General features: G+C 45.9%; 1 protein-coding gene across 1 annotated transcript in view; it reads right to left on the reverse strand.

Moving 5' to 3' along the window:
- Positions 1-26,272, reverse strand: part of slit1a (slit homolog 1a) — an 83,343-nt gene that overhangs the window by 42,865 nt on the left and 14,206 nt on the right. The window contains exon 4 of the mRNA XM_079280214.1: positions 25,868-25,939. Coding sequence (XP_079136340.1) covers positions 25,868-25,939 — 72 coding nt within the window. The remainder of the gene's footprint in view (positions 1-25,867; positions 25,940-26,272) is intronic.

Here is a 26,272-nt window from a genome sequence, read left to right on the forward strand (position 1 = left end):
ACCGAACATGCACAAATTGTTTGTGTATGTCCTCATCCACATTTTGTCTTGATCTATGTTGGAGCAATGATTCACAGACTGTTCATATAAGTATTGATTTATGGTACAGTAGCACCAGCTCGCTTGAAATCAAAATGTGCTGAGATAATACATATCTATAAGCAGAGCTGTATAGTTTAGACTTGAGACTTCGAGGAGTCGAGTCAGACTTGCCTACATTTATGTTAAAAAAAACTAACAAACAAAGAACTTTAAGCCACGTTTGAATGCAAAATGTTCAAATGTCATGTCATTTTAATTGTCATTTAGAAACTAAGGCAAGGCAAGTTTATTTGTATAGCACATTTCAACAACAAGGTAATTCAAAGTGCTTCACATAAAACCATTAAAAGCATCAAAACATAAGGTAAAAGAAAAGGAGATTTAAAAACAATTAAAGAAACAGTGTAAGAAATAAAATGCAGTAGTAAAATGCAGAAATGCAGGAAATTGATTAATATATGAATTGAATGTGGTTCAATTAAAGGCAGCAGCAAACAGAAAAGTCTTCAATCTTGATTTAAATGAGCTGAGGGTCTCAGCAGACCTGCAGCTTTCTGGGACTTTGTTCCAGATATGTGGAGCAGAACAACTGAACGCTGCTTCTCCATGTTTAGTTCTGACTCTGGGAACAGAAAGTAGACCGGTCCCACACGACCTGAAACCAGAAACACTATTGCACTTGTGTTTCTATTAACACATGTGACATGACTAAAAGACTTGGACTAATCTCCTTTGACTCAAGACTTAAATGGGTCCCAAAACAGCTCAGTGCTGTGATACCAGTCAGTAGGTAGGGTATAAGTATGGAGTTAATGATACAGTCTAGTGTTGAAATGGAGCCATTAGGCATTTCCCCTGGAGAAGCTATAGTGGATGCAGCCAACCAAAGGGAGGCTGCAACAAACCATGAGAAAGCATAGAGGTAGAAGTAATCAAGTCCCTTGATTAAGGCCATTTTAAAAAGGTTTAAGCGCATATGTTAACACGCTGTATTTATGTGTACACATATTTTTGGAGAACTGTAGAAGACAAGGAACCCGCAGTGTCAGGCAGAGGAAAAAGGAGGGAAGGTGTTAAGAGTGGGGGTTCACATAAAGAGAATGAGGTGAGAAGGAGTATGGATCGAGGCTGCGGGGCCTTTGGGTGCTTGCCAAAACCCAGGCATGTATGTGTGTGTGTGTGTGTGGCCCGGAGAGAGTGACTGAGTGTTTTCTGTGTGCGGTCAAGAGTATCTGCGCCTTTCCTCTCACCCTCATCCCCCCGCCCCCCCTCCGTCATCCATCTCTCTCCACACCTTCACATGATGCTTTCTTTCTCTGTAAAATAAATGATAAACATGCCTCCTAGCTGTGTCTCCCTTCACTTTCTCTCTATCCCGTCAACCCTCAAGGATTTGTTCGCCATACAGCAATATGGACAAGGGAGCCAGACACCACCACCACCACCGTCATCATCATGATTACCGTTGTCATCCGGAGGTCAGAACACAGTCTTAAAAATAAAATCCTTCATTCACGTTCCACACATTATTATGCACAGACGCAGAGTGTGTAAGGTGTTTCTCTAGTCCCTTTGTGGCAGAGATGAGAGCTGGATGGAGCGCAGTAGGAGGAGGACTTGATAAGCGCGGAGGAAGAAACTGCTGCTTTTATAAAGAGAGGAATAAACAGGCTGCTTTAAGAATACTCTCACCCATGAGAAAAAGAAGTCTCTCTGTCTCCCTTCTAGGCCTAAATATAGGCTCGACAAAACATCCTAAAAACAAACACAGCACTTATCCCAAATGCACCATCATTTAATAGCATCTTTCTCTTTGTTGATTTTCTTTTCTTTGAAAAGCTCATTTCAACACAAGTCAAGAGCTAATAGGCAACAAAGAGCGAGGGAAAATGACTAAGCTGCATGTCACTCCATTATAGTCTCTCTTTTCTCTGTAGTGTCCCTTTCTCTATTGATTGTTATGGATTTGAGGAAATAAGTAATCAAGCAGCATTATCTCATTTCCAACAGACCCCACAGAGCAGAGAGCCCTCATATATATATTTAACCCTCTACGCTTATATACGTGCTGAAAGAGGAAAACGGAGGCCATGTGGGCACATCTGGAGAGAGTTTGTGTTTTATTCTGATGTTAAAAAATACAGCCAGCATAACACCCTCTGTCTCTCTCGCTCCCATAACACACACACACACATCCACAAACTGTGGGACCTAAATGGGATTTCATGGATGGACTCCACTCTAATCATCTATAGCTCAGCAACCAATGAGAAACATACAGCACTCCCAGACTGGAACACTCAACAACCACCAAGAGAAAACACAATGTCAGTGGAACTTATCAAGCCCACATGAGGGATGACACCTCACACACACACACACACACACACACACACACACACACACACACACACACACACACACACACACACACACACACACACACACACACACACACACACACACACACACACACACACACACAAGACAGAGCTAGTTTAACTGTTGCCCACATCTCTTCTTTCACTGTAAGTGATTCATGATGTCTATGTGTGTTTGTATGAGCACATACATACATTTGGCTGGGTGCTTTGCTGCCACCCGTGAAGCAAATGAAAGAGTTAACATGGCGAAGAAAAAAGGGAGAAAATCTATCCTTTCTCCCAGCTCTCGATTTACCCCAATTTCCCCCCGACAATTATGTCGACTTGTGTTTCTGAGTGTGTCCAAGCCTTTCATTGGCAGTCAAGCTGAGTGATGGAGCAGGGCTGAGCGGCATCGATCATGACAAACGCTTACAGGCGCTATCAACTGACGGCGGGGTGTACGATAGCGCCACTTTGCACAGGGACACAGCCAAGCCCCGTCCATCCATCAAACTGTCTACCTGCTGGACAATAGAAGAAAAGTGTGAGAAGAACAGATAGGACAGGAGGGAGGGTGAGGTAAAACATACCTCTCAACAGCTCCATTATCACTGCCATTACCTATCCCTACATTCGCCAGCGGGCTCACACCAAGCCAGAAATAATGATCTCCATCTCTGAGAATAGCCTGGAAATCATTTTGCTGGATGAGACTAATGTTTTACACTGAGTCGGTAAGGGAGTAAAAGGGAAGGAGACAACCATTTAGACGGACAACAAAGCCAATCTGGGTGGCTGCTCACACTCGCACACATACACACTGTGTGGTCTTGCTAAAGTAGTTAAAGATGCCTCTTTGTGAATGGCTGGCTACCTAGAAAGTGGAAAATTGATCCCGAAGATCGAATGACAGCTTTTCCTGGAAGAGCTGGTCTGAGGTCAGAGTTATTGAGCTGCTGGGATGACAGATCCACCACACCTAAACCACAGGCAACTGATACCAGATCACAGGACTGTCACTAAGACACACACAGTCAGGAGCTATTTCAATCAACGCGTAAACTGAACAGACTTCCAGACGCTGAATCGAATCCATGCACTTCGTAGAGGTGCAGAGTTGCATCAAGACGAAGAGGGAGTAAAGGCTCCGGGGAGAAAGAGAGTAAAAGAAAACAAAACAATATAGGGAGTAAGAGGTTTGCTGATGAAAATGAACCCCTGCATAGATCATCTTCTCGTGTCCTCTGCCTTCCTCTCTTGCACACAGCCTGTTCTATTGTCTTGACCCACTGTAATTGAGAGTGAAACCTCCCAGTCATTACTTTAAGCTCTCGCAGTCGCCGTCACACATGGAAAGGATCAGACGAGAGGAGAGGACTAGGCCAGAGGGAAGGTGAGCAGAGCAGCTACCTATAGAAGGTGCCTGCTCTGTCCAAATCCCTCTGAAAGCTAAACTCAAAAACAGCCCGAAGGTACACAGTCAAGGACACTCAGTCTAAATAGAGGATCTCATTAGAGGGAGGGGGGGAAAAAAAAGATTTCCCTCCAACTCATCTCGTTATCGTTGCATTTACAATTATTTGTGAAATTCTTTCCCCATTACATGTTTTGGGTATGCACTGACATGAATATGTCGTACATATGCATCATTTTGCTGTAAGGGTAATAAGGCCACACTGGAGATTTAGCCATCCCATAGAGCAGAAGAGAGAGGTGAAGTGATGGAGTAATGAAGGCTGCAGGCTCTTCCCTCGGTTACCCACACTGCCTCTTGCTCACCATGATGTATGAGACAGGTGCATTGTGGCTGACGTCAAGTCAACAATGCACCCAGGGCATGCATCACCTTATCTTTAACAGGACACACTCACATGCACACAAACGCACCCTCCGAAGCATGCTCTCACATATGTATAGTGCTTTCACTCCCACACACACACACACACGTTATCTTAGTGCAGCAAGACAGCAATGTAATCAGCAATGAGTCAGGCCTCTCATCCCCATATCTCTGCATTCAGTGCGACACAGAGCACACGATATAGATGAGCAGTGGTTAGCTGGAGACAAGAGCAGCTGCTGCGCACACCACTATGTGAATAACAGAGGGTGAATGAGACTTGTGTGTCACAGAATATGGCAGTCTTGCCATAGATTCCTTAACTGATTTATAGCCAAGCGTCAGATTTCACCTGTCGATAGCACCACCGCAACACTGTATGGACCATGTATGGTCATACATCATCAGGCTGTATGCTGCTTTAATAACACTACCCAAAGTAACCTCTTTCATTTATTGATAAAATCAAAGACTGATAGGAAAGTTTGCAATGAGATTATTGCCTAGCAATCATCAATAGCAACGCAACCATGTTTCCATTTACATCAGGGCCCAGACTAATAACTATCTTCATTACCGACTGATGTGCTGAAGAAATTAACTGATCATAAAAATGCCATTCAACAAGTTTTCACAGCTCCAGTTGACATTTTCAAACTGCTCATTTTGTTTGAGCGACAGTGCAAAACTCAAATATATTCAGTTCACTATCATGGAAGACAAAGAAATCAGTAAATATTCACATGAAAAGCTGAAACCAGTAAATTGATTATCAAAAGTGTTGCTGATGTTTGTTGATTGACCAATTGTTTCCGTTTTAATCCATTTTGTAACAGCAAATAAGGCCAAAGAAGAGAGAAGTTCTGCAATGGGAATTACTTAACTACATGTGGTTTACTGAAAATCAATAAATAAGAATGCACTATCAATCTCCAGCAGCATCAGAAACTTGTATGAGACAAAACAAGCAGCCCAAGCCGACTGATCACATTTCTCATAGTCACAATGCAGCATCTCTTTAACTGACATAAACCTGTGCAGCTACATTTCCAAGCAGTTGAACAACAGCCATGGCAAAGCTTACAGTATAGCTACGTGTGTAGCCTCCATTGCTACATGTCGTTCAGATGACTAAGACCTTTGAAGCAGCTGGGAGTGTGAGCAGAGAACAAGACTGTCTTAGAATGAGGGGAAACACCACTGATACCCAGAACATTGAACAGGCGGTGCGCTGACTACAGACTATTACATAAGTAAAGAGGTAGAGGTTAACCACTGGTCAGCTAGCACAGTGTGATTGTGTGTGTGAACAGCTTTGAGGAGGCAGCGTTTCCTTCCTGTGACAGGTGTGTGTACATGTCAGGGGTCAGTAAAGGCATTCATGAAGCGATGAATAAACAACTGCAGGGTCTCACAGACAATGGAAATGTTGTCATGAATATTACATGAGGCTGTCAGGAAGGCTATACTCGCTCTGGCGTCTGTACTAACAAACCTCTCTCACACACACACACACTCACACACTTCTCATACCTCTTGCGTGAAAACAGTTGCATGTATGGTGCCGTTTTCTTGGGGTTGATGCAGGTATTTCTTTTGATGTCCATTTGAACTGATGCAGACTCTGTGTTTTGTGGGCTATGGCAACTACAACTTCCAGAGAGAAAACTTGGACTTAAAATTAAAAAAATGCAATGAAAGTGATTCAAAGCCTCTGGGCTTTGATCTTCTGGCACACTCTCTCTCCTTCTATCAGTGCTCTTAATTAACTTCACAGCGTAAAGAAAGTAATTCCACCAGAGCTAACGGCCCAATACCTTTCAGATTTCAGCAAGTCAAAACACAACTCGAGTCGTCATGCGTGTGTGTGTGCAAATCCTAATGTCGGATGGGTCCAAAGGTGCAAGGCCAGAAATTGCAGATGCTGGTTGCTAGGAGACAAAAGGTACTCAGCTGGAATTGTGACTAAGCCTTGAGGGTGTGTGTGTGTGTGTGTGTTTACAAGCATGCACATTTGTACGTGTGTGTTCTGTTTGTGAGACCAATACTGAGGCTGGCAGAGGAAGGAGAGGACAATGGAGTTGGTCCCAGCTGTGCTGCAGTGGGTGGGAGTCGTCCTGAGAAAAAGCGCTTAACAATGGACATCAGTGGCTGCTCTGGATGTTTAATCTGTCCTCCACACTGCTCTGGAATACCCTCAACCTCCCACACTCACAGCCGACACACAATGTAGGCAGGGGAGTGGGTGAAGCGAACCTTACAACCGCCACATAATGACAGACAAAGACAACTTCAGCTCGTGGATATAAATGATCTCCTTCTATGACCGACGAGACGTTTACAATTATTCCTCACAGTGTTATGGCAGACCTCAGTGAGAACAGTTTTCGTTGGAACTATTTCTTTGGTGTATTTCCAATGAAAATTGTTCAATGAGAGGTCTGTGGATTATCCAACAGAACCTCTGCAATGTTTCTGGAAAGACACGTTGCTCTTAAGTCATTTTTCTTGCAATTCAATTCCCCTCTTTTGAATTTGTTTTACAACTAAATATACCGGTAAGAGCAGATATCTCAAAACCGTAGCAAATGAAAACTACACACAGGGTCTGACGCCATAAAGGGTAAGAGTGAAATTATTTGTGTGTGATTTGATTTGACTGTCCCTTTAAGACAAAAACTTTTACAAAGGGTCTGCATGTCTCTTGAATTAATTTGGCATGGGATATTACCCTCTTGCATTCCTTAAAATATTTTAGAAGCATCACATGTGGCCCTGGGGTGTTTTCATTAATGAGTAACCAGCCTGGAGCAGCAGATGTGTTCTGCAGTGATCAGGAGATAAAGATGAGGCTTGAGAAGACTGACTCTCAGGGTTAATGAACCCTTGCAGAGGTGCAGCCGTAGGCATGGATTATTACCACAAAGGGCTAAGCACGCACACACACACACACACACACACAGGCATGCAGACACACAGACTTATGCTGAAGCATCTCTTTGTCTACCTAACTGTACACCAAGTTGAATCAATGAAATATCTTAAGCGCTTCAAAGGTGGATGTCGACATAATCGTGATAAGTCATTTTGACGACAGCGTCCAAAGATAGATATATATCACTGACAGAAGGAAACAGAATTTCCTTTTCCGAACGGATAGAGTCCAACACAATGGAGGCTGAAGCACATCCATCATCATCCACAAGCATTAGCATAAAGGCTGATTACTCCCCAGGGCTGCGAGTCGCCTGTGTGGAGTAATGAATGCATGCCAGTACAGTTAGCATGCTGTCGCTAGCCAGATGAGGCCAATACCGTCAGATGAATGACTGAAACAATGACAGCTATGATGGATAAGTGGGAATACAATGGCTTTCTGTTCCATGTGTGTGAACACTGAATCAAGTCCATTCGTTGGAGTTGAACTAACATGCCACCGCGCTTGCTTGTGTAATCACGTCTCTGACAGCATGCGTCTTTGTGTGTTCTTGAGAGCAACTTCTGGATCACTTTATTGTCATAAGTTCTGCATGGATGACGACGCATAGCCCGGGGCTGAGAGCATGCATATGGCTGTGTGTGTGTGTGTGTTAGAGGCACTGGTAGCCCCTGAGGAAGCTGTGTTTCACAAAGCCAGCCTGGCACTCACTCGAGGACCAACTGCCAGAGCAAGGGGCATGAAATTAAAACTCACCACCCAGGAAAAAAGGGAGAGGACTAGTTGGAGGGGGGAGGAGGCGGAGGAGAGAAGGCTGGTGGAGGAGAAACAAAAGGATAATAAAGATGCAGGGGAGGACAGGACATAATAGGCTGGTGGTATAAAATCACCCAAGTCAAAAAGGAGACAAAAGAAATCTACAGCGGCAGAGTGGAAATGTGCTTTGCATTAATGATGCTTGCCGAGATTCTTCGATATCGTATCTGCGTCGAGGGAAACAAAAGGATCCGACAAAAAGAAAAATCCTGTAACTGTCAAAAAACCCACAAGAAAGACTATCAGAGAAAAAGTGCTGCTGACCCTCAGAACTTCAAGTCATATATCATCATGTGTGTTGACTTGCCTTGTTACCAGACATACATTTGGTTTGTGTTTCTTTGAGATGGCAATAGATCTCCCTACTGGTCTAGACCTAATCAACACTGAGGCCCTGCACAGTTCTGACACACACACACACACACACACACACACACACACACACACACACACACACACTCTCACTCTCTCTACCCTGTCTGTCTATGTCAGCGTCCTCTCTACCATTTTCAACTCTGACCTCCAGAAAGAACAGGAGGCCCTGAGAGGCTATGATGGATATGCCAGACACAGGGAGTGTGTGTGTGTGTGTGTGTGTAGGTGTGTGTGTGTGTGTGTGTGTGTGTGTTAGTACACGTTTGTATGCTTACCTGACAATGCTACATCCTGTAGCTGAACGTTGCTATTTATTTTCTCTTGGTGTATTTTACTGCTCTGTGCAAATCATCTGTCCCCCTCCCAACACACTAGTGAAGAGAAGGTGTTTACTGAGAAAATAATACACACACACACACACACACACACACACACACACACACACACTGAACTACAGACGCACACGCGGCTGGGAACAGCCAGCGGATGTCCTCTTTCCGAGGTTCCTATCTCACCCTAGCCATGACCTTTCACCCCAACCCTGTGAGTCAGGCTGGGAGGGCCCTGAGCGTGACCAATCCATTAGACTCCTCTGACAAGGATGAGGATGACATCTGAACCTCAAAAGGCAGGGGAGGGAGGAAGACGACGAATAGGAGGACTACTAAAAAGCTGAGAGGACGTGGGCTGTGGGGGTTACGGGAAGGTGCCTCAAAATGACCAATCAATCGTAAGAAAATGCCTTATTTCCCAAGAGCTGGGGAGATGGAGGCGGATGGGACTTTAAGGATGAGTGAGTGAGAGTGACAACCCTGTCTGGAATGCCTTTGTCTGCATAGGCTAATATTTGCTCTCGGATTTTGCTTTTTCCCCTTCTCTTATTTGCTGTTGACAGAGAGGAATGAAAAGGCAGATAGCCAACGGGTTACCGAGTAGCAAGACTTTTGTGTGTGCATGTGTGTGTTTGCCAGCAGGTTCCCAAGCAGCAGGTGGTGAGCAGAGGCAGAGTATCGAGTTAAGGAATCCTGTTTGCTGCTCAAAAGTTGCTGCTACTTTCCCATTAACCCTGCTAAGAACCACAAACAAATACCAAACACGCACCAGAAATGCGTGTGAGAGAGAGAGACGGGGAGAAAAAGGATGAAGACACACAAACTCCTTACACTTGGTGCCAAGCGGCCCCCTCCATCTCCATCCCCTCCCCTCACTCCTCTCCCCTCCTGGGGAGTCAGGGGTTGCGGCAGCCTGCAGGCCAGTCTCACAGCGGGCCAGTCATGGCAGCGGCACTTTGATGTCTTTGTGGAGAGACTCCGTGCCTCATGTCCACGCTCATTAACTTTGTCAATGACGGATCAATGTGAGCCTGCAGAACGGTTGCGCTGCCTCAAAATGACAGCCTATTTACCATTCTGGGTCCGAGTCTGGACTGGGCTTGGTATTCTCCTGAACAAACAATACAACCAGAGACGGAGAGACTGTTTGCCCGTGATAGCACCCATTTAACAGAAGTAGCCCCCTCACACATGCAAGGAGGATATTGCTCCACTTAACTCTGGCATCCCCACTTCCTCCGGCTTAGTGCTCACAGGCAGCAGTCACATCTCTTTACATCCTGTAGTTTCCCCGTTTAACGATTAGGAGATTACGGCCCTTCTATCTTTTTTGCACCCGAACGTCAGTCAGACAGATGCAGCCGACCAGAGAGCTAAAGCCATGAGAGCAGTTCAGGCTCGTCTCTCGCAACATGACCCACATTGTCAAGATCGAGCACTTAGCACCTTTGAACCACTTCGAGAATCTTACCCCTGTCTCCCGTGTCTTTTATTTACCACTACAATTGTTACTGCTTCTCCCTGCTTTACGATGGCCTGCCACTTTAAGTCAAGTGGGGTAAATGAGAATCTCTATTGCAGTCGGTCTGGGAGAAAAGGTTTCAAGCAGTCTTGTGTTTCTTTGTCACCCCATCTGTCCATCATTGGGTGCCAAGTGACATTTTTCCAGCATCCTTTACAAGATCAAAACCTAGTCTAAAAAAAGTTGTGATTTAGATCAAAGAATAAATCAGAAAAACAATATGTAAACGTTTGATGGCCGTGTTTTACCTGCATGATGATATGTTTAAAACAATGTGATTAATATAGTTTTGAAAGTGGGTTTTTTTGACACTAAGAAGTTGTAGAATGTTCTCAACTCATAACCAACGTAATAACTAAACTGATCTAAAACCCTAAATCAATATAAGATGGTTTTAACTCAAAAGTGGCACTGCATAGGCACGGAAATCTCTGCTGCATCCACATGGAATTGCTCATGCTCATCGCATACCCAACACATGTCATGCCCCTCGCACACGCACACACATAAACATGCTCTGAGTAACCATATACACCATATGTGCACACACAAACAAGTTCTCACGCACGCTCACATATGCGCATTTTGCACGCTCACACACACACAAAGCCTGGTGCACGCAAACACACACAGCCGGGGAGATCATCTGTACTCTAAATATTTAAAGACTATTCCTCTGTCTGTAATTAAAACCACTGCAGCGTTCCAAAGCTGTATCCCCTACCATCAACCCATTCCTCTCTCTCTCCTCCATCTCCTTCTAGTCGGTTGTTCTCTTCTTCCTTCCTCCATTCTGACCTTTGCTTCAGTTGCTTAGAAATGGGAAGTTTGAAAATCGTCCAAAAAAACAATGAAACTGTGGAAGTCCTCTGTGCAACAACGGACATCTCCTTGACACCCATGAACCTCTCTCTCTCTCTCTCTCTCTCTCTCTCTCTCTCTCTCTCATGAGCACCCCGCCACCACCACCACCTCTCATTTTCAGGGAGAAAGTTAAAGGTCAGGTTTTGTCTGTGAGGTACGCAGTCGTCTCTCCTGAGGAGAAGGTTGTCTTTCCTGAGAGAAGTAATGATATATTAGGACAGCCCGCAGCGCAAACACAGGAACCGGCGACCAGGAGTCAGCGCCACACACTGTTTGCTCACAAAACTCATGGGCTTCTGTCGTGCCCGGTCCTGTGGGGATGCTGGGGGCAAATCCTCTCCCTGCCCCACCGCTTCCTCCCATTAGAATGTGCCCAAATCCTGCCTTTATCACCGTTTGCTCTGCTGAGCTCACTAATGCTCTCCAGCCTATCTCACAAGGTAGGTGTGTATATGCATGCGTGTTTGCTTTGGCCTGTAAAGTAATGAGAGCAATGTGATGAAGGCCTGGGAGTGGGAACACACACTTAGAGGCTCACAGGACAGACATGCTCCTGGAGAGGAGAGCAACAGTACATACCTCAAGCTCTGGTATAGATGCAGCTTGTGCGCGTGACTTTGTGTGCATGTGGAGTTGTAAACAAGCACTTCTCATGAAGTTGAGATGGTCTACGGAGAGCTGCTCTCATTTCAAACATCATTTATTTATGAGCCCCCTGTGTGGGACAGACGCACACACAGTCACACGCGCAAGCAGCGACAGACATTCTGCAGTTTATTCCATCACGCTCCAGCGATCAACCTCATTCCCTCACCCTCTTCTTTCCGCCCCCCCCCCCTCGTCCCTTCCTTGGAAATCGATGGAGTGTTTTGTCACCCAATGCTGCATTTCGTGCAATATTCATCTGAAGAAAAGAAAGCTCATCTCACACTCAATGAATTTTCATAAACTCAGTTTGCCGCTGATTGGTAAATGAAGGGCTACAGGCTTGACACACGTGCACGTACGGGCACACACACACACACACACCAACAACCCTATTATCCAAGCTTCAGGCGAAGGCTTTGTTTCCGACCATTGGAATCTGACAGTGATTTATGGAGAAGGGGAGTCACACTACACCCTGATACACACAGCAACACAAAGCAAGGTTACTGGCCCAAACATGGGTACAAAGAAAGGTTACAGCTCCACCAACAAAGCTCCACTGACAGCAATGCACGCTGCGGTCCGGGGTCAACACCACATCAATGCAGCCCAATGGCTGAATTCAGCCGACCCACTAAATGAATGCGTTGGCCACTTTCAATAACTTGTTTTGATGAATTCAATGGATATGAATATCTTTGCCTCCCCGCTCAATGATTCCTTAATGACTCTTCGGGAAACTGCGTGAGGTTTGGAAAAAGCAGAACTGACTCTCCCGCCGTCATACTGAGCCCAAGTTTATGTGCCAGTGTCTGGAGTCATTTTCTGCTGCATTACCACTGCGGTTTTGGCAGAGCGGTGAACGCTGAGAGACAAGACACACCCTGCCTCTCAACGCAGGTATGCCCTCCGCAGTGCCAGGCGTTCTTCATTTCCTTCTGCGTGGGCATGTTAGATCATCTTTTATCTGCTATCAGTTACAGCTCAGGTGAGGACAACACATTCCTTCTGACTCATTGGGAGTGTTGAGAAGTCAAGGCAGACATTTGGCTGGTAATCTGCAACAATTGTAGCTCCAACGTTGGTTTTGGAACACACACATGCAGACCCTGCTGGGGGGGGGGGGGGGGGGGGAGACTGATTCTCGAGGGAATGCTTTTTTTTCGACAAAGCGACCACAGATCATTTCTGCAGCGCATTGCAAATTCCATTCAGGGTGCCAGTTTGTTGCAAAACAGAAAGCTGTGCTACATTGTCTTGTGATGTCAGAAAAAAAATGAGGAAGAGATAAAGGGAGCAGGACAGACAGATTGGGGGCAGAAGGAAGAGGAAAGGTTTGCGTGTCTAATGCGTTAAAAGATGACTCACAGACACATAACACTGGCAGTGAGTCATCCTTTACGAACCTTAATTTGGGGGTAAAACACTCGTTCCTGGTTTTGCTCTAAGGTCTCAGAGATGCACGGCAGAACCTAATGATATCAAAGAACAGGCCTCTGCAGCTAATCACGCAGTCACATAGACTATATATAGACGATAGAGAGAGGGAGAGAAAGAGGGAGGGAGAGGGAGGAATAGAGGCTAGAATGGGCCTCATTTGAATAAGAGTTAATTTTCTAAAAATGTTCCTCTCCATTTTGATGAGTGCTTCAGCTTTGGCAACAATAGTATAGGTTTGTGTGTGTGTGTGTGTGTGTGTGTGTGTGTGTGTGTGTGTGTGTGTGTGTGTGTGTGTGTGTGTGTGTGTGTGTGTGTGTGTGTGTGTGTGTGTGTGTGTGTGTGTGTGTGTGTGTGTGTGTGTGTGTGTGTGTGTGTGTGTGTGTGTGTGTGTGTGTGTGTGTGTGTGTGTGTGTGTGTGTGTGTGTGTGTGTGTGTGTGTGTGTGTGTGTGTGTGTGTGTGTGTGTGTGTGTGTGTGTGTGTGTGTGTGTGTGTGTGTGTGTGTGTGTGTGTGTGTGTGTGTGTGTGTGTGTGTGTGTGTGTGTGTGTGTGTGTGTGTGTGTGTGTGTGTGTGTGTGTGTGTGTGTGTGTGTGTGTGTGTGTGTGTGTGTGTGTGTGTGTGTGTGTGTGTGTGTGTGTGTGTGTGTGTGTGTGTGTGTGTGTGTGTGTGTGTGTGTGTTTGGTTGAGGTTTATGAAAGCCACTCCAGGGCTCTCCAAGGCCGGCCAGCTACGACCAGCTTGACGATTGCGGATCGGAATTCAGAAGGGCGGTTGACAAAGAGGCTCTCCCCTGGTGTGTAGTTTACAGAATGAGAGAAACACATCGACGGAAAGAAAGAACTGGTGAGAGAGAGAGCGAGAGAGTAAGAGAGTAAGAGAGAGAGAGAGACACAAAAAAGAGAGCAGGTGTGAGTGCATGAAACAGCATTGACAACCCAAAGACAGTGGTCTATTCAGGGTTGCGTAATTGCCGTTACAGTGGCTGCTTGTTTCTTTAATTTCCTCTTTAGAGCGATACGGCAGCTCTTGTGTTACACATTAATTATGTTTTCTGGGATCCCCTCTCTGCCCCTCCCCCTCCCTGTTGACTGACAGCCCGGCTGCCTCCTGGCCCAGCCTGGCTTGGAGCAGGGGAGTGGGTGACTGAATAGGCTAATAAATGGTGAAGGAGGGGTTGGTCACACCCCATCCTATTGTACCAGTGCTGTCACGCCTGACCCTTAACCAAACACACACACCAGTCACACACACACTTCCATGGGTAACAATGTGTGCACACAACCTTGGACGTAGTCACACACACACACACACACCTTCACATCACCTCTGTCAGCCCTGACCCCATACCAAATACCCAGGCTCCCCCCTGTATCCAAGGTGACCAAATGAGGCCCCAGCTATCGCCTAGCAACCACGGGAACAATGAGCTCCAAGGAGACGGAATGGCTTGAGCAAAGGGCAGGCTATTCTCTGGAGATGGAGGGAGGGATGGCAGCCGAGGTGGGGAGAGGAGAGAATGAGGGGTGATGGGAATGGTGTTGGGACACATCTTTAACCGTGTCACAAAGAGGGGTGCCTCCCTGGGAAACGGAGGCTGCGCGTATCTAACCCCGCAGCACGTCTCCGTTCAACTCCGATCAGCTCACTCTCGCAACTTGTAAAAAATACTAAAACAATTTGACTTCTACCTTCTTTTTTTTTTTACCCCAACTTCCTCTCCACATCCGCACAAAGTATGAGGGGAGGCCGGGAGTAAAGCCAGAAAAGCAAAAAGCAGAGATGTCTAAAACATTACGCGATCTGCTGTTTCTCTATGACGAGACGAGACATCTGTCAAACTATATCTTTATTGTGCTACACAGACTAACTCAGGACTGACATCATCATGACAACTTCCACATCCCCAACAGTCGGCTAGGCTTTTTTTTTTTAACGAATTAGATTGCTGACACCAACATCCTGAAGCTTTGACTTTACTCGCAAAGGGAAAGAAACTTTACTCAGTTCTCCATCTATCTGCCCTTGGAGGCACAAGGGTGTTAACACAGATGTATCACCATCTTTCAGCTGTCTATATCCAGAAACACAGGCAGGAAGGTGAATGAGGGTGAGATTGCCGAGGGGCCAAACGCAGCACAACACTCTGATACAGTCTCCATAGAAACTATTAGGAGCTGTACTAAGATGAAAGAATGAGTGGAACGACAAACCTGTCCAAATAACTGTCTCCCTCTGTAATGATTTCACTGACACATTTATCACATATCCACCTTTGATCAGATTTCTGCTAGTATCTCATGCCAAAGTGTCTGGCAGTGAAAGCAACTCCTATGATAGGTACTGTCTTGCAGCGCGCTCTATGAACCACAATCAAAGATGTTTTAACAATTAAGTCATGAGAAAGAGTGGCGCAGGGGGGGAGGGGAGGAAAGAGAGAGAGGAAATAAAATGGGTAAAACCAGTGTTGAGGAAGTGTGGAGGGCTGTCCAGTACCAGTCCGTTAGCTTGTTCATGTGAAAACTCTTTGTTAGCCATGAATGGCCTCTTCTCTTTTTACAACAGCTTCATGAAGTGGAACCTGCACATCCCCTCTGCTCACTAACACGGAGCAAGGATCGGATGCTTTCCACCGTTTCATAACATTATAATTGAATATCTTTGGCTGTAGAACTGTTGGTCAGAGAAAACAAGCTATTTCAAGACGTCAACTTTGGCTTTGTGAAAATGTGACGGGCATTTCTCAGTTTGTTACAGACTAAAAACTAAATTAATCAATGATCATTAGTTGCAACCCTGGCACACATGATCATAGCAACCATAAAGGGGCTTAAAAGTCAGAGGTAATCCCCGTCTGTGGGCCTAATGAAGGTGTCAGGGGGAGGCAGCAATAATGGTGTGAGGCTATGCGTTACGGATTAATAGACACACACACACACACACACACACACACACACACACACACAGATTGGTTTTGGAGGATTTAACCGGGGTAGACAAAGAGGATTTAAGGAGTGGCGATGCTCCTTTAGGCAAAGTCAAATCAAAGAGCATCAGACTTTGTTGAAATATAATTCTGTTGCTCTTTCTGTGTCCCCGGACTTATTCAGATGGCAATTTTATGAAGTGTCGACACACGGAAAGAGCAAGCAGAGAGGAGTAATAGAAAAGAAGAGCAAGCAGAGAGAAGTAATATAAAATGTTGTATGAGGTTGTGTGTCTGCCATCGATTTCTGGCCTATGCCGTTGTCCTGCTTCAAGCATCTGACCGTCTGTGGCCTGTAAATATCGGGAAAGGTCTCTGGGATAATGTATTGGACAGAGGAATGCTATAACTTTCACAGACTACAATGATTTGCCCCGTTCTTTGACAGTATTGTGTGTCTCTGTGTCTGGCTGGGACACTCTTGACTTCATGGGAACTGTCTGCATCTCCAGGTCTGGTCTGGTCTGGGGTTGACCTATTACTCTTCTATTCTACAAACCACAATCCATTGCTGGTAATATCCACTCCACTAACACCAGCACCAACAACACCCCCTCCGGCCATCGGCTTGATCTCCACATGAAAGGGCCTGCAAGCTCATTACCACAGCCTGGGGCTAACCAGGGCCTCCAGTCCCCAGGCCCTTTATAAACCAGAGAGGTTGGAGAAATTCAGTCGGGAGGGAAGAGGAAGAGAAAAAGAGAGCTCATATAGGGCTTGCCATCCAGGCAGCCAGGTGTCAAAGATACAGATAAGACGCAGGGAGGAAGTAAAAGCCGGGGAGGAAAGGGAAGCGATAAGAAAGGTAGGACAACGTAGATGACAGAGAGGAAGTGAGGTACAGTAAAAGGGGCAGGGGGGATGATAGAAGGAGAATTGGGGAAAGCTGAAAGAGGGAGGAGGCTTTCTACTCCTATCTCTGAGCAGTGTTTCATCATCCATAGGGCCCCAGTGTCACATTTAGGCCTCCTCCAGCAGAGTCCAGCTTTGAAGTGATAATGGAGCTTTTGGCTAATGCTCCACTGCAGGTGCCCCTGGCTCTCTCTCTCCCTCTCTGTATCCCAGCACAGCCACATAGATGAGAGGAGATGAGAATCCTTTCAAAGTCTACAGATGAGGCCAATCTTTCTTCTCCCTGCCTCTTTTTCTTTCTCTCGCTTTATCTGCCAACCCCACTTACTCTATCCCCGCACTATTTATTGCTTCCCAGGCACCGACTGTCACTTTCAGGTCCTTCCATTGCCCTCTAACTCATTTTACCCGCTTTCCACTCCTCTCATTCTCCGTCTATTTTACTTGATTGAATTGCAGCGCTACACTGGATTTGGGTGGAAGGGATTTTAAACCACCTGAAAAAACAATTTAAAGTTTACAAGGGAACGTTCCGAGCTGCATACATAATAAATCAAACGTCAAATAGGAAATCTACGGCATGAAATTATTACAAAAGATGCTTGATATTCCTTCACCTGCCAAAACAATTTCTCTTTCGCTGCTCTCCTCTCTTTCTTTGTGCTTTCCACCTGTACCTCCCATCTCTCTGTGACTCCCTCCTCCTCAATCAATAATGCCTCCCTCCTCATCGCGCCCTCTGAGGTATCAGATTGGTGTGACTGCAGGCCCTGTTAGAGTTACTATGCACAACAGGTACAACACGCACACACACACAGAGAGATCTGGCTGCTTCTCAGATGTAACACTCATTTCTGGAAGTTTTTCTTGGGTGGGGCAGGTGTGTGCATGCGTGTGTGTTTACTCGTTGAAACAGCGGGGAAGGGGACTCGATACCATCCCCCAGCGATTTCCTGTTATACTGTACAAAGCTAAGGAGGAAAGACACCCCCTGCACAGAGAAACACACTGTTTCTCACCAAAACATATCTCCACAGAGGGCATACACATACGCTGTGGGGCTGATGAGATCACCGCTTCATGCTGTGATGCCAGCAGGAAAGTATTGTGAGAGGAAGCGAATATTGGAAACATAGGGATTTGTAGCGGAATTCACTTTTTCCCCTTTGCTGTGCTCACCGGCGCTGCGCAGCTCAATATGTATTTTTGCTGGAATGTGGGCAGCCCGCTTACTAAAGCAGACAAGTGTCTTTTGTTTACCGAGAAAGTATACGATGTCTGAGGAGAGAGAGCAGAGCACAGAGACACAGGATAGAAGGTGCTGGTTGGATTCAACACAATTGGATGCATGTTTGAACTATATTTTCCAGGTGCTGCGCCTGTTTGTCTTTTTCCACAAGTCACACTGAGTATGTTTATATGCACACATAACTAATTACTGTGAACAATCATATGTGGGTAAACAGGTTGATTTAAGTGTTTATATGACTCGGCGTACCAGCTGTTTGTTTGACAGTGAGTTTAAAGTCTAACAGGGTGTCTGGTGGCCAACAGAAAAGTTGTATGAATTACTAGCAGAGAACCTTCATGCATTTTAGATTTGATGCACTACTGAATTTGAGGTTGACCACTTTTTTGTTTCTATTTTATATCAGCCTCATTCGCTTTGCCAAAGACTCCTCTAGCTGAGATTCAAACCAGCAAACCTGTTTTCACAAGTTTGCGTCTTTCACCGTAAGCCTGCAGCATCTTAAGCTCATTAACCTCTTCCTACAGTGAAACGCTCAGTCACCAAGTTTCCAAGTTGTGCTGCTATGTGCAGCCTGTGGAGTCTCATGAACAAAAGGCCTGGAGGTGAGCTAAGTATAAAGCCCGAAGAATGGACCTGCTCACCACAGACAGAGAGGAGACGGAGCCCACAGTTCACACACACATAAACAAACACGTAGAAATATGGCCACGGGGAAGAGGAAGGAGTTTAACCTAAGACTCTCCTGCCAGAGGATAAAGGGATGCATCTAAAGCCTATAATTACAGATGCACACACATAACTAAAAATCCAAAAATCTCTTTGCACCCGATGCACCACACTTTTCCCAAGCAATTGGATCAGATCTCACTCTTGAATCATTTCACCTCCCAACTCTTTGTGTTTCTGTGCGTCTTCCTCTCACTCAGAAAAGGTTAACAGCCTGAGTCAGAGCATTGGTTGCTAATCAGCAGGAGGTGGGCAAAGTATGTGTGCAGTGGTATTTGTGTAATTGCATGAGTCTGCATGTGTGTGTGTGTGTGTGTGTGTGTGTGTGTGTGGGCATAATTTGCCCAGCATTTTGTTTGTTTGTTCTTTTTAAGGCCACAGGATAGAGCTGGAAGAACCATTTACAGTACGCGTGTGGGTTTGCTGCATGGGTGTTAGGCAACACATGCGCATGTGTGGGTAGATTGCTTCCTCCTGCTTTGGAGGATGTTGGGGAAGGGTTTTGATTCCCCTCTCCCCTTCCCGCTCTAGAGTGGCGAGGCTGTGTTTGGGTCTGCTTGGGTCACTGCCAACGCTGACATCCAGGATCTCAAGTCAAGACCCTAACAGCTCATAACAAGAGACTTTACACAGACACGAAAGTCTTCCTGCTAAGCTCCTCACACACACGCCACTCGCACATGATGATCCAGAGCAGATACTGTTGATCGAAATCCCAGATCTTGAACAGAACCGTAACGAGATGGACAGATGCACTGAGTGAGGGAAACACCTATTTCAGGGAGATTGCACTCTATTAAGCCTGTGATGAATGAGCTGGATTTTTCATTCTGATGGCTGCATTCATACGCCATGCAGCTGAGGTGTACAGACCCATTATGCACACACACACACACACACACGTCAACTGAGCATGTGTTCATACACACATGCGTGCGCACACTCACAAGCGCAGGACAACCCGACTAGCGCTATATGGGTTGTTATTCCTGGCTGGAATTGCAGCATTCCAAAAGCCCCTGCTTGGAAATTCCAAGGAGTGTGTGTGTGTGTGTGCGTGTGTGTGTGTGTGTGTGTGTGTGTGAGGACATGAGGGCTGCCTTTTCCTCCCATGTGTCAGTTCCAATCTGTACCAGGCAAAGCCAGCCGTCATAGAGGCAAAGCGTCGGCAGCGGCACAGAGGGGAGGAGGAGGAGGAGGAGGAGGAGGAGGAGGAGGCCTCCTTCGCAGCTCTGGGAGTGAAATCCCTGCGTGTGTATACTCATGACGGATCTAGACCACACTGTGATGTCTTATTCATGCCGTATCAATTCATAATGACCAGACCAGTCCCCAATGTTAAGACGTACATGCGCACACAGACACACACACACACACACACACACGTGTTGAGACGGTCATCGCAGGAGAACTTATGTGTGTGTGAGCGTGCATGTTAGCTTCCACGAATATTTAGAGCACCAGAGGTTGTATGGGTGAGTATGTAGAGCAGTGTGTACCAGACGCTGGACACACACACGCACAAAACAGCACTGATGTCCCAGCGCTTTAGTGTGAATATTTACGCTTCAATCCATCTGTTCAATTATTCATGAGGAAGGACACAGAATCGTGAGTAAATATAAACACCGCTGTTTCTCTCCTGCTTTCGCCGCAACTTTGCTCCTGTCTTTTGCTCTTCTGACCATCTCGCTCTCTCTTCTTTGACTTTCTTCTTCTTCTGTCTTTTTTCTTCTTCTTGGCTTCCTCTCCTGCTCACTTTGTGCTGCGGTTGTGAATATTTCAGATGGCGGAGTGGTTTTTAAATTATCCCCTTTTGGCTTCCGCTCTCCTCACATGGTTTGGTCTGCATTTCTCTCTCACACACGGTCCGACTCGTAAAGAAAACAGCGACAAGCCATAAAAGCCACTTTTAACAGCTGACAAGGACACGGCCAGGAAGAGGGACAGGGGCACGGAGGTAAGGCCTGCCAGGTATTTTTCGGTTGGCCGCCAGGTCAGATATTTCATACCCCTGCAAAAAAATCTCGCCCTGCATTCGGAAAGTTAGAAGTTAAACAGTCCATTTGCCCAAATTAGGAAAAGCTTCCAGGTCAAATGCCTTTGGTTTTATTTATCCAGGTTTTAAAATATCTGTCTTTGTATTCCACCCCCAGGACGATGGGGTTTTCTTTATTGGTGGTGCTCAAAGCATTGCAAACTCACATTTTATAAATTCAGCAACTTTCCCTCTCCCTCTGAATAGTCCACAGACATCAAAGGGAAACATTTTGAGTTCTACCAAAGAAAAAACATGTTGCTGTTTTCTGTGCTCTGAGCAACTCAGAAATGGGAATCTCAAAAATCGGCATTCACGAAATCAAAATGACCTGTAAGGGTGTTAAACCACTGGAAGTAAACATCTCTGCGTGATCCAACCCTTTAAGGAGCCATTTCTCTGATGCATGCAGGTATTTCGCGAAAGTGAACTTTACTCAGTGAAGTCTCTGTCATTGTCTACTTAGTGTCAGACAAACCACAGTCAGGAAATCAGGATGTCGGCCATCGATGGCACAGAAATCTACTGATGAAGACGGGTTGCTATGGGGACTGCTGCCAAGTGGGGGCCCAAGCCGCCCTCTGAGGGAGAGAGAGAGAGACCTAGCACGTCGAAGGAGGTCATTCATAAGCAGAGACAAAGACGAGGAAACGACAAGACCAGCTCGGGCCATTAACAGCCTGCCGGACACACATGCATGCACAGACACACAACCACACACACACACACACACACACACACACACACACACACACACACACACACACACACACACACACACACACACACACACAAACACTTAAAAGAAGTCACGAGGAGAAAAGAAAAACTCATTCATGTCAAATCATACACAAAAAGTCAAAAGTTGAAAGAGTTAATTTGCTGGCTTTGTGGCACAAAAAAGTTTTGGAACACGAGAGCGAGTTAACAAGTCTATCAATGTGCAGCAAATGCAAAAGGGAAAATGCAAGGCATTGAATGGTAACAAAGTCAAAACAAGTAATACTAAAACAGAGAGATGATTTATAGATTTAATGATGCACATTATTTATTCTAGACCTCCTTCCTACGAACAATTCTTTCTTCTCACACTGAGCTACCGTTCCCTAAGCATCAAGCGATCAACAAACAGACAACACAGCATCCCTCCAACACAAACACAGAACAGGCAGTTCCGCATCAACACACAGTTGAAGCGGCTCTTTTATCTGCAGTCAAAGCCATATAAAGAACGTAATCCCGCGTGTGTCCCTGCCAGCCACACATTAGCACACAGAGATGTAATTAAAGTGTTATTCTTTGTGTGTTTGTGCCTAATTGGTGTTATTTACATTTTCCCTCTTTGTCTCTCTCTGGTGAGTGTGCGCATATGCATGCGTGTCACCCAGCCAGTATTTCAGCATGTTTGTTTTGGGTTTGTGTATATCAGCATACCAGTAGTCAAGCATTAACACGAAAATGAAAGACCTTAATAAAGAAGAGTGAGATCCTCTCTCCAATCCTTTGCCAGGGCTTCCTCGGCTCCCCTGTAGTGCAGGTACTACCACACCCTTCCCTCCTCCCTCCTCCCTCCTCCCTCCTCCCTCCTCCATACCTCCCGGGGAGATACACAAGGGGAAACCTCTCTTAACCGTCCCCTCACCCGACCACGTGACACTGCACGTAAGCCATTAATGAAAGCAACGCCCCTTCAAACAAGCCTGTGTTGTTGCCGGCATTTGTTTGTGGCGGCAACAAGCAACACGGTCATCGAAAAACTGCAAAACACCTCTTCTCCTCCACCTCCCTCAACCCCCCCATTCTGAGCGCAAACAGATGCTATTCCCCGGGGCCAGCTATCAGGCTAACTGCTCTGCACTCCTCCAACTCCGCTCACCTATCCCTCTGTTTTTCCTCCATCCCGCGGTCCTTCCTTCCTCCTGCTCTCCCACTGCGAAAAGACACTAATTACAGACATGGACGAGTAGATTACAGATCTGAAGTGCAGTGGAAGTGGGATGAGGAGAAGTCAGGGGCGGTGGGCTGGGGGCAACAGGTCGTTAACAGTGATGAATGCAACTCTATTTCCACTGTTATTGTTCACGGATGTTCTGCGCAGCGCCTCTCACCTCTGCGCTGCCGTTCCCATGCCTTCTCGTTGATGCCATCCATCACAGGCAGCTTTAACTCACTCTAACTATCTCTAATCATCTCTAATCAATTCCAATTATCTCTCCTCTGCCCCTCATGCATCAGTGTCACTGGTATCTCTCAGGCATGGGAAGAGACAGAGGAGCGGGGGTGTAGATAAAGAGGTAGACTCTCAGAACAGAAAGCACAATATTTCTGCACTATTTTAATTCTCTGTTCTGTACATGAAACACGACATACATACGGAAGTTTGAGCGTTGGCAGAATTATTAGGTTAAAAAGTTATTTCTAAATATACACCGGGATATATTTTTTCTTTTCTCTATTAGTATGTTTTAGTAGCCATTTTTCAATAAATGTTGCAGCAGGAGCATCAATTCTCTATCATCCCTTTGTAGTGGAAACTAATTACCCCGTTAGTGTAACGACTGCATGGGAGTGAATAAAAACTCCCCACAAATCGACAGTCCTCTGCTCACTTAACCAGCAGCCTTTCATCAACCCGGCTAGCTTTTCCTCAAAAGTTTAATGAGAGTAACAATCTCATCCGTTATCCCTCCCACCTCTATCCCCTACGTCCTTCTTTATGTTTGTCCTCTCTGCGGGACGTCTACGACAAAAAGCCACTTTGTTATCCAAAGCCTTTTCTCAAACCCTCGCTCCGGAATGAGCAAAAAAAGAGGGAAAAAGAGGGGAGTCGAAGAGACGCAGAGGAAGAGTGTAAAAAGTCTAGAAAAAGGGAAGCTGGGCAATTAATCCTCCGTCCAAGAGAAGAGAAACCATCTGGGTTAGCGCTCCACCTGAAGGCAGCAGGCTTTCACGTTAACCTCTCTTGTTAGGCTCATAAAGGCAGACTCTAACAAGCCCTGGTGAGCACTTTGAGCAACACACACACACACACACACATATATATGCAACCATAGACTCTCTTTCTCTTTGTCTCTCTCTCTGTCATCCTCAGACACTTGCACACTCACACACAAATAACGCGCAATTCTTCCTCTGGAAGCTGAGAACATTTCAAGTCCATTAAAAGCTGCAGGCGGGAGTGAGACGAGGCTGTAACCTAACCGCATCAGACTGGGACCAGAACCTACGGTGTGGCCCAGACACACCGCTCCGGAGTTCAGAAACACATTAGGAAAAACCATTGTCTTCTACTGCTCTTCCTGATCCCACGCTATTAGACCTCGTTTTTAACAAGCAGTCTTTCATGAAGTAGCAATTGTCATACGGCATTTCCACACCTGAAAAGCTTTAAGTTCCATTACAGTTCCCTTTTATCCAGCCAAGGATAAAGTACAAATGAGTGTACCGGTATACACAGACACACATCGAATCGATTTAAGCAATGTTAAACAAAGTCTCATTCTCCAGAACGTGGCAGAAAAGCCAGGGCTAGGTTTAGAAGAATGAGCGTGAAGTTAGATTGGATGAAACAGGGGAGCTGTGTTAGCACAATCCTCTGGCTGTTGGCAGAGCACGCTGCTCCAAATGGACTAATCACGCTTGTTCAAGGCCAGCCGCTGGTCTGGAAGGCCTCTGGTCTGCTCTTTGTCTGTTCCAGCTCGACAACCTATAGGGCTGCTCAGTGTAAGTGAGCCACAAGCAGGATCGCCTTGCCCCCGAAGGACGAGGCTTTGCCCTCAAGACCCACAGGCTGGTTTTGGTTTAATGATAGGTGACGTGAGGAGACAGTTGTGAGGAAGTGACAGATAGATTCAAGATGGTGTTAAAAATCAAACACGAGATAAACAGATGGCGGGCTGAGGCCAGGATCATAGGTTGGTCGTACCACTTTGTGGATTGAAGGGAAGGAAATGATTTTTCCACGTCCCACTGTTCCATTATTCCCAGACGCTCCAGGTAATCTGAACTGGAATAATGAGAGCTGGAATGATCAACGAGCAACAAGGACACTGATTATCCCGAAGAAAGGACAAAAATAGCATTTAGTGCTGTTGCAGATGGGGGTATGAATTTAGCATTACTGTGGGATTTTCTCACTGCATGGGGCACATGGGTGGAAGGAGGTGAGGGTGTGAGACAGCACTGGATTGGCCTTAACTAGTGGAGGTGATGACGCATCTCATTCCTATGATGGAGGTATACGAGTCCACCGGCAGAGTGAGCTTCGGGGACTTCTCCTGTGACATAAAACGACCTCATTAGGTAACGCAGACATCCTTTCACCTTGAACATAGTTCAAAGTCTAATGTGTCCCTCAGTTCCAGTCCCAATGTCACACCAACTCTCTGTCACCAGTGGATTCTCTCACAGACAGACTAGCACAGAGAAACCTCAGATGACTTGGCACGAAGGCCCAACGATGTGCAAATAACTCAGATTTCCACTCATCCAGTTCATTTTGTCTTACAGACCGCAAGTACGGTGGAAATCCCAGTGTACACTTCACACACTTCACCTAATATGTCTGAATGCTAATGAGCCCTGATGGCATTCCAGCAAAGTGTAATTGAAGCTTAACTGCTCTTTGATTGTGTTTATACCAAACCAAACCGAAGCCAACATTCGTCAGACTTGTTGAGATCATGCTGTGCAGTATGTTGTTTTACCACATACGATCTCTGAGCAACATTGGCGGCTTGCACAATAAAGAAAAGACAAAGAGAGGCGGCGTGTGCACTCGCAGAAAAGAAAAAGCTGTGCGCTCAGTTGAAATAAAGAAAGTGAATGTACTTACAGTCGCGATAGGGCAGGGTTCTTCTGAAACAGCAACTCAGGAAGCTGCTGCAGTTGATTACGGTTCAGCCGCCTGCAGCAGGGAAAACATATGATCAACCAGTGAGTTCGTGTGTGTGTCTATGCATGCGTGCCCTTGTGTAGGCTGTGAATAATTTCTGCTGGCTGCCATAGAATCGGCTTAGCTACAGGCTATTGTGTTTCAGTGCGCTATGAATGTCACATAAATATCCGCCTGAAAGTTCAGGGGAATTGAACTTCTGGTCGGAGACAGCGGCGTAAATTATGTCTGCACAGTTAAATTACGATGCTGCGCCGAGTAGAATTCAGTGCTCTGCTGACTTTCCCAGAGTAACAGAATAGCAACGTTCCCATTCAAACAAGTGAATTACATCCACCAATTATC

Source organism: Melanostigma gelatinosum (genome assembly GCF_949748355.1).
Source record: "Melanostigma gelatinosum genome assembly, chromosome: 12".
In the NCBI taxonomy this organism is placed as follows: Eukaryota; Metazoa; Chordata; class Actinopteri; order Perciformes; family Zoarcidae; genus Melanostigma; species Melanostigma gelatinosum.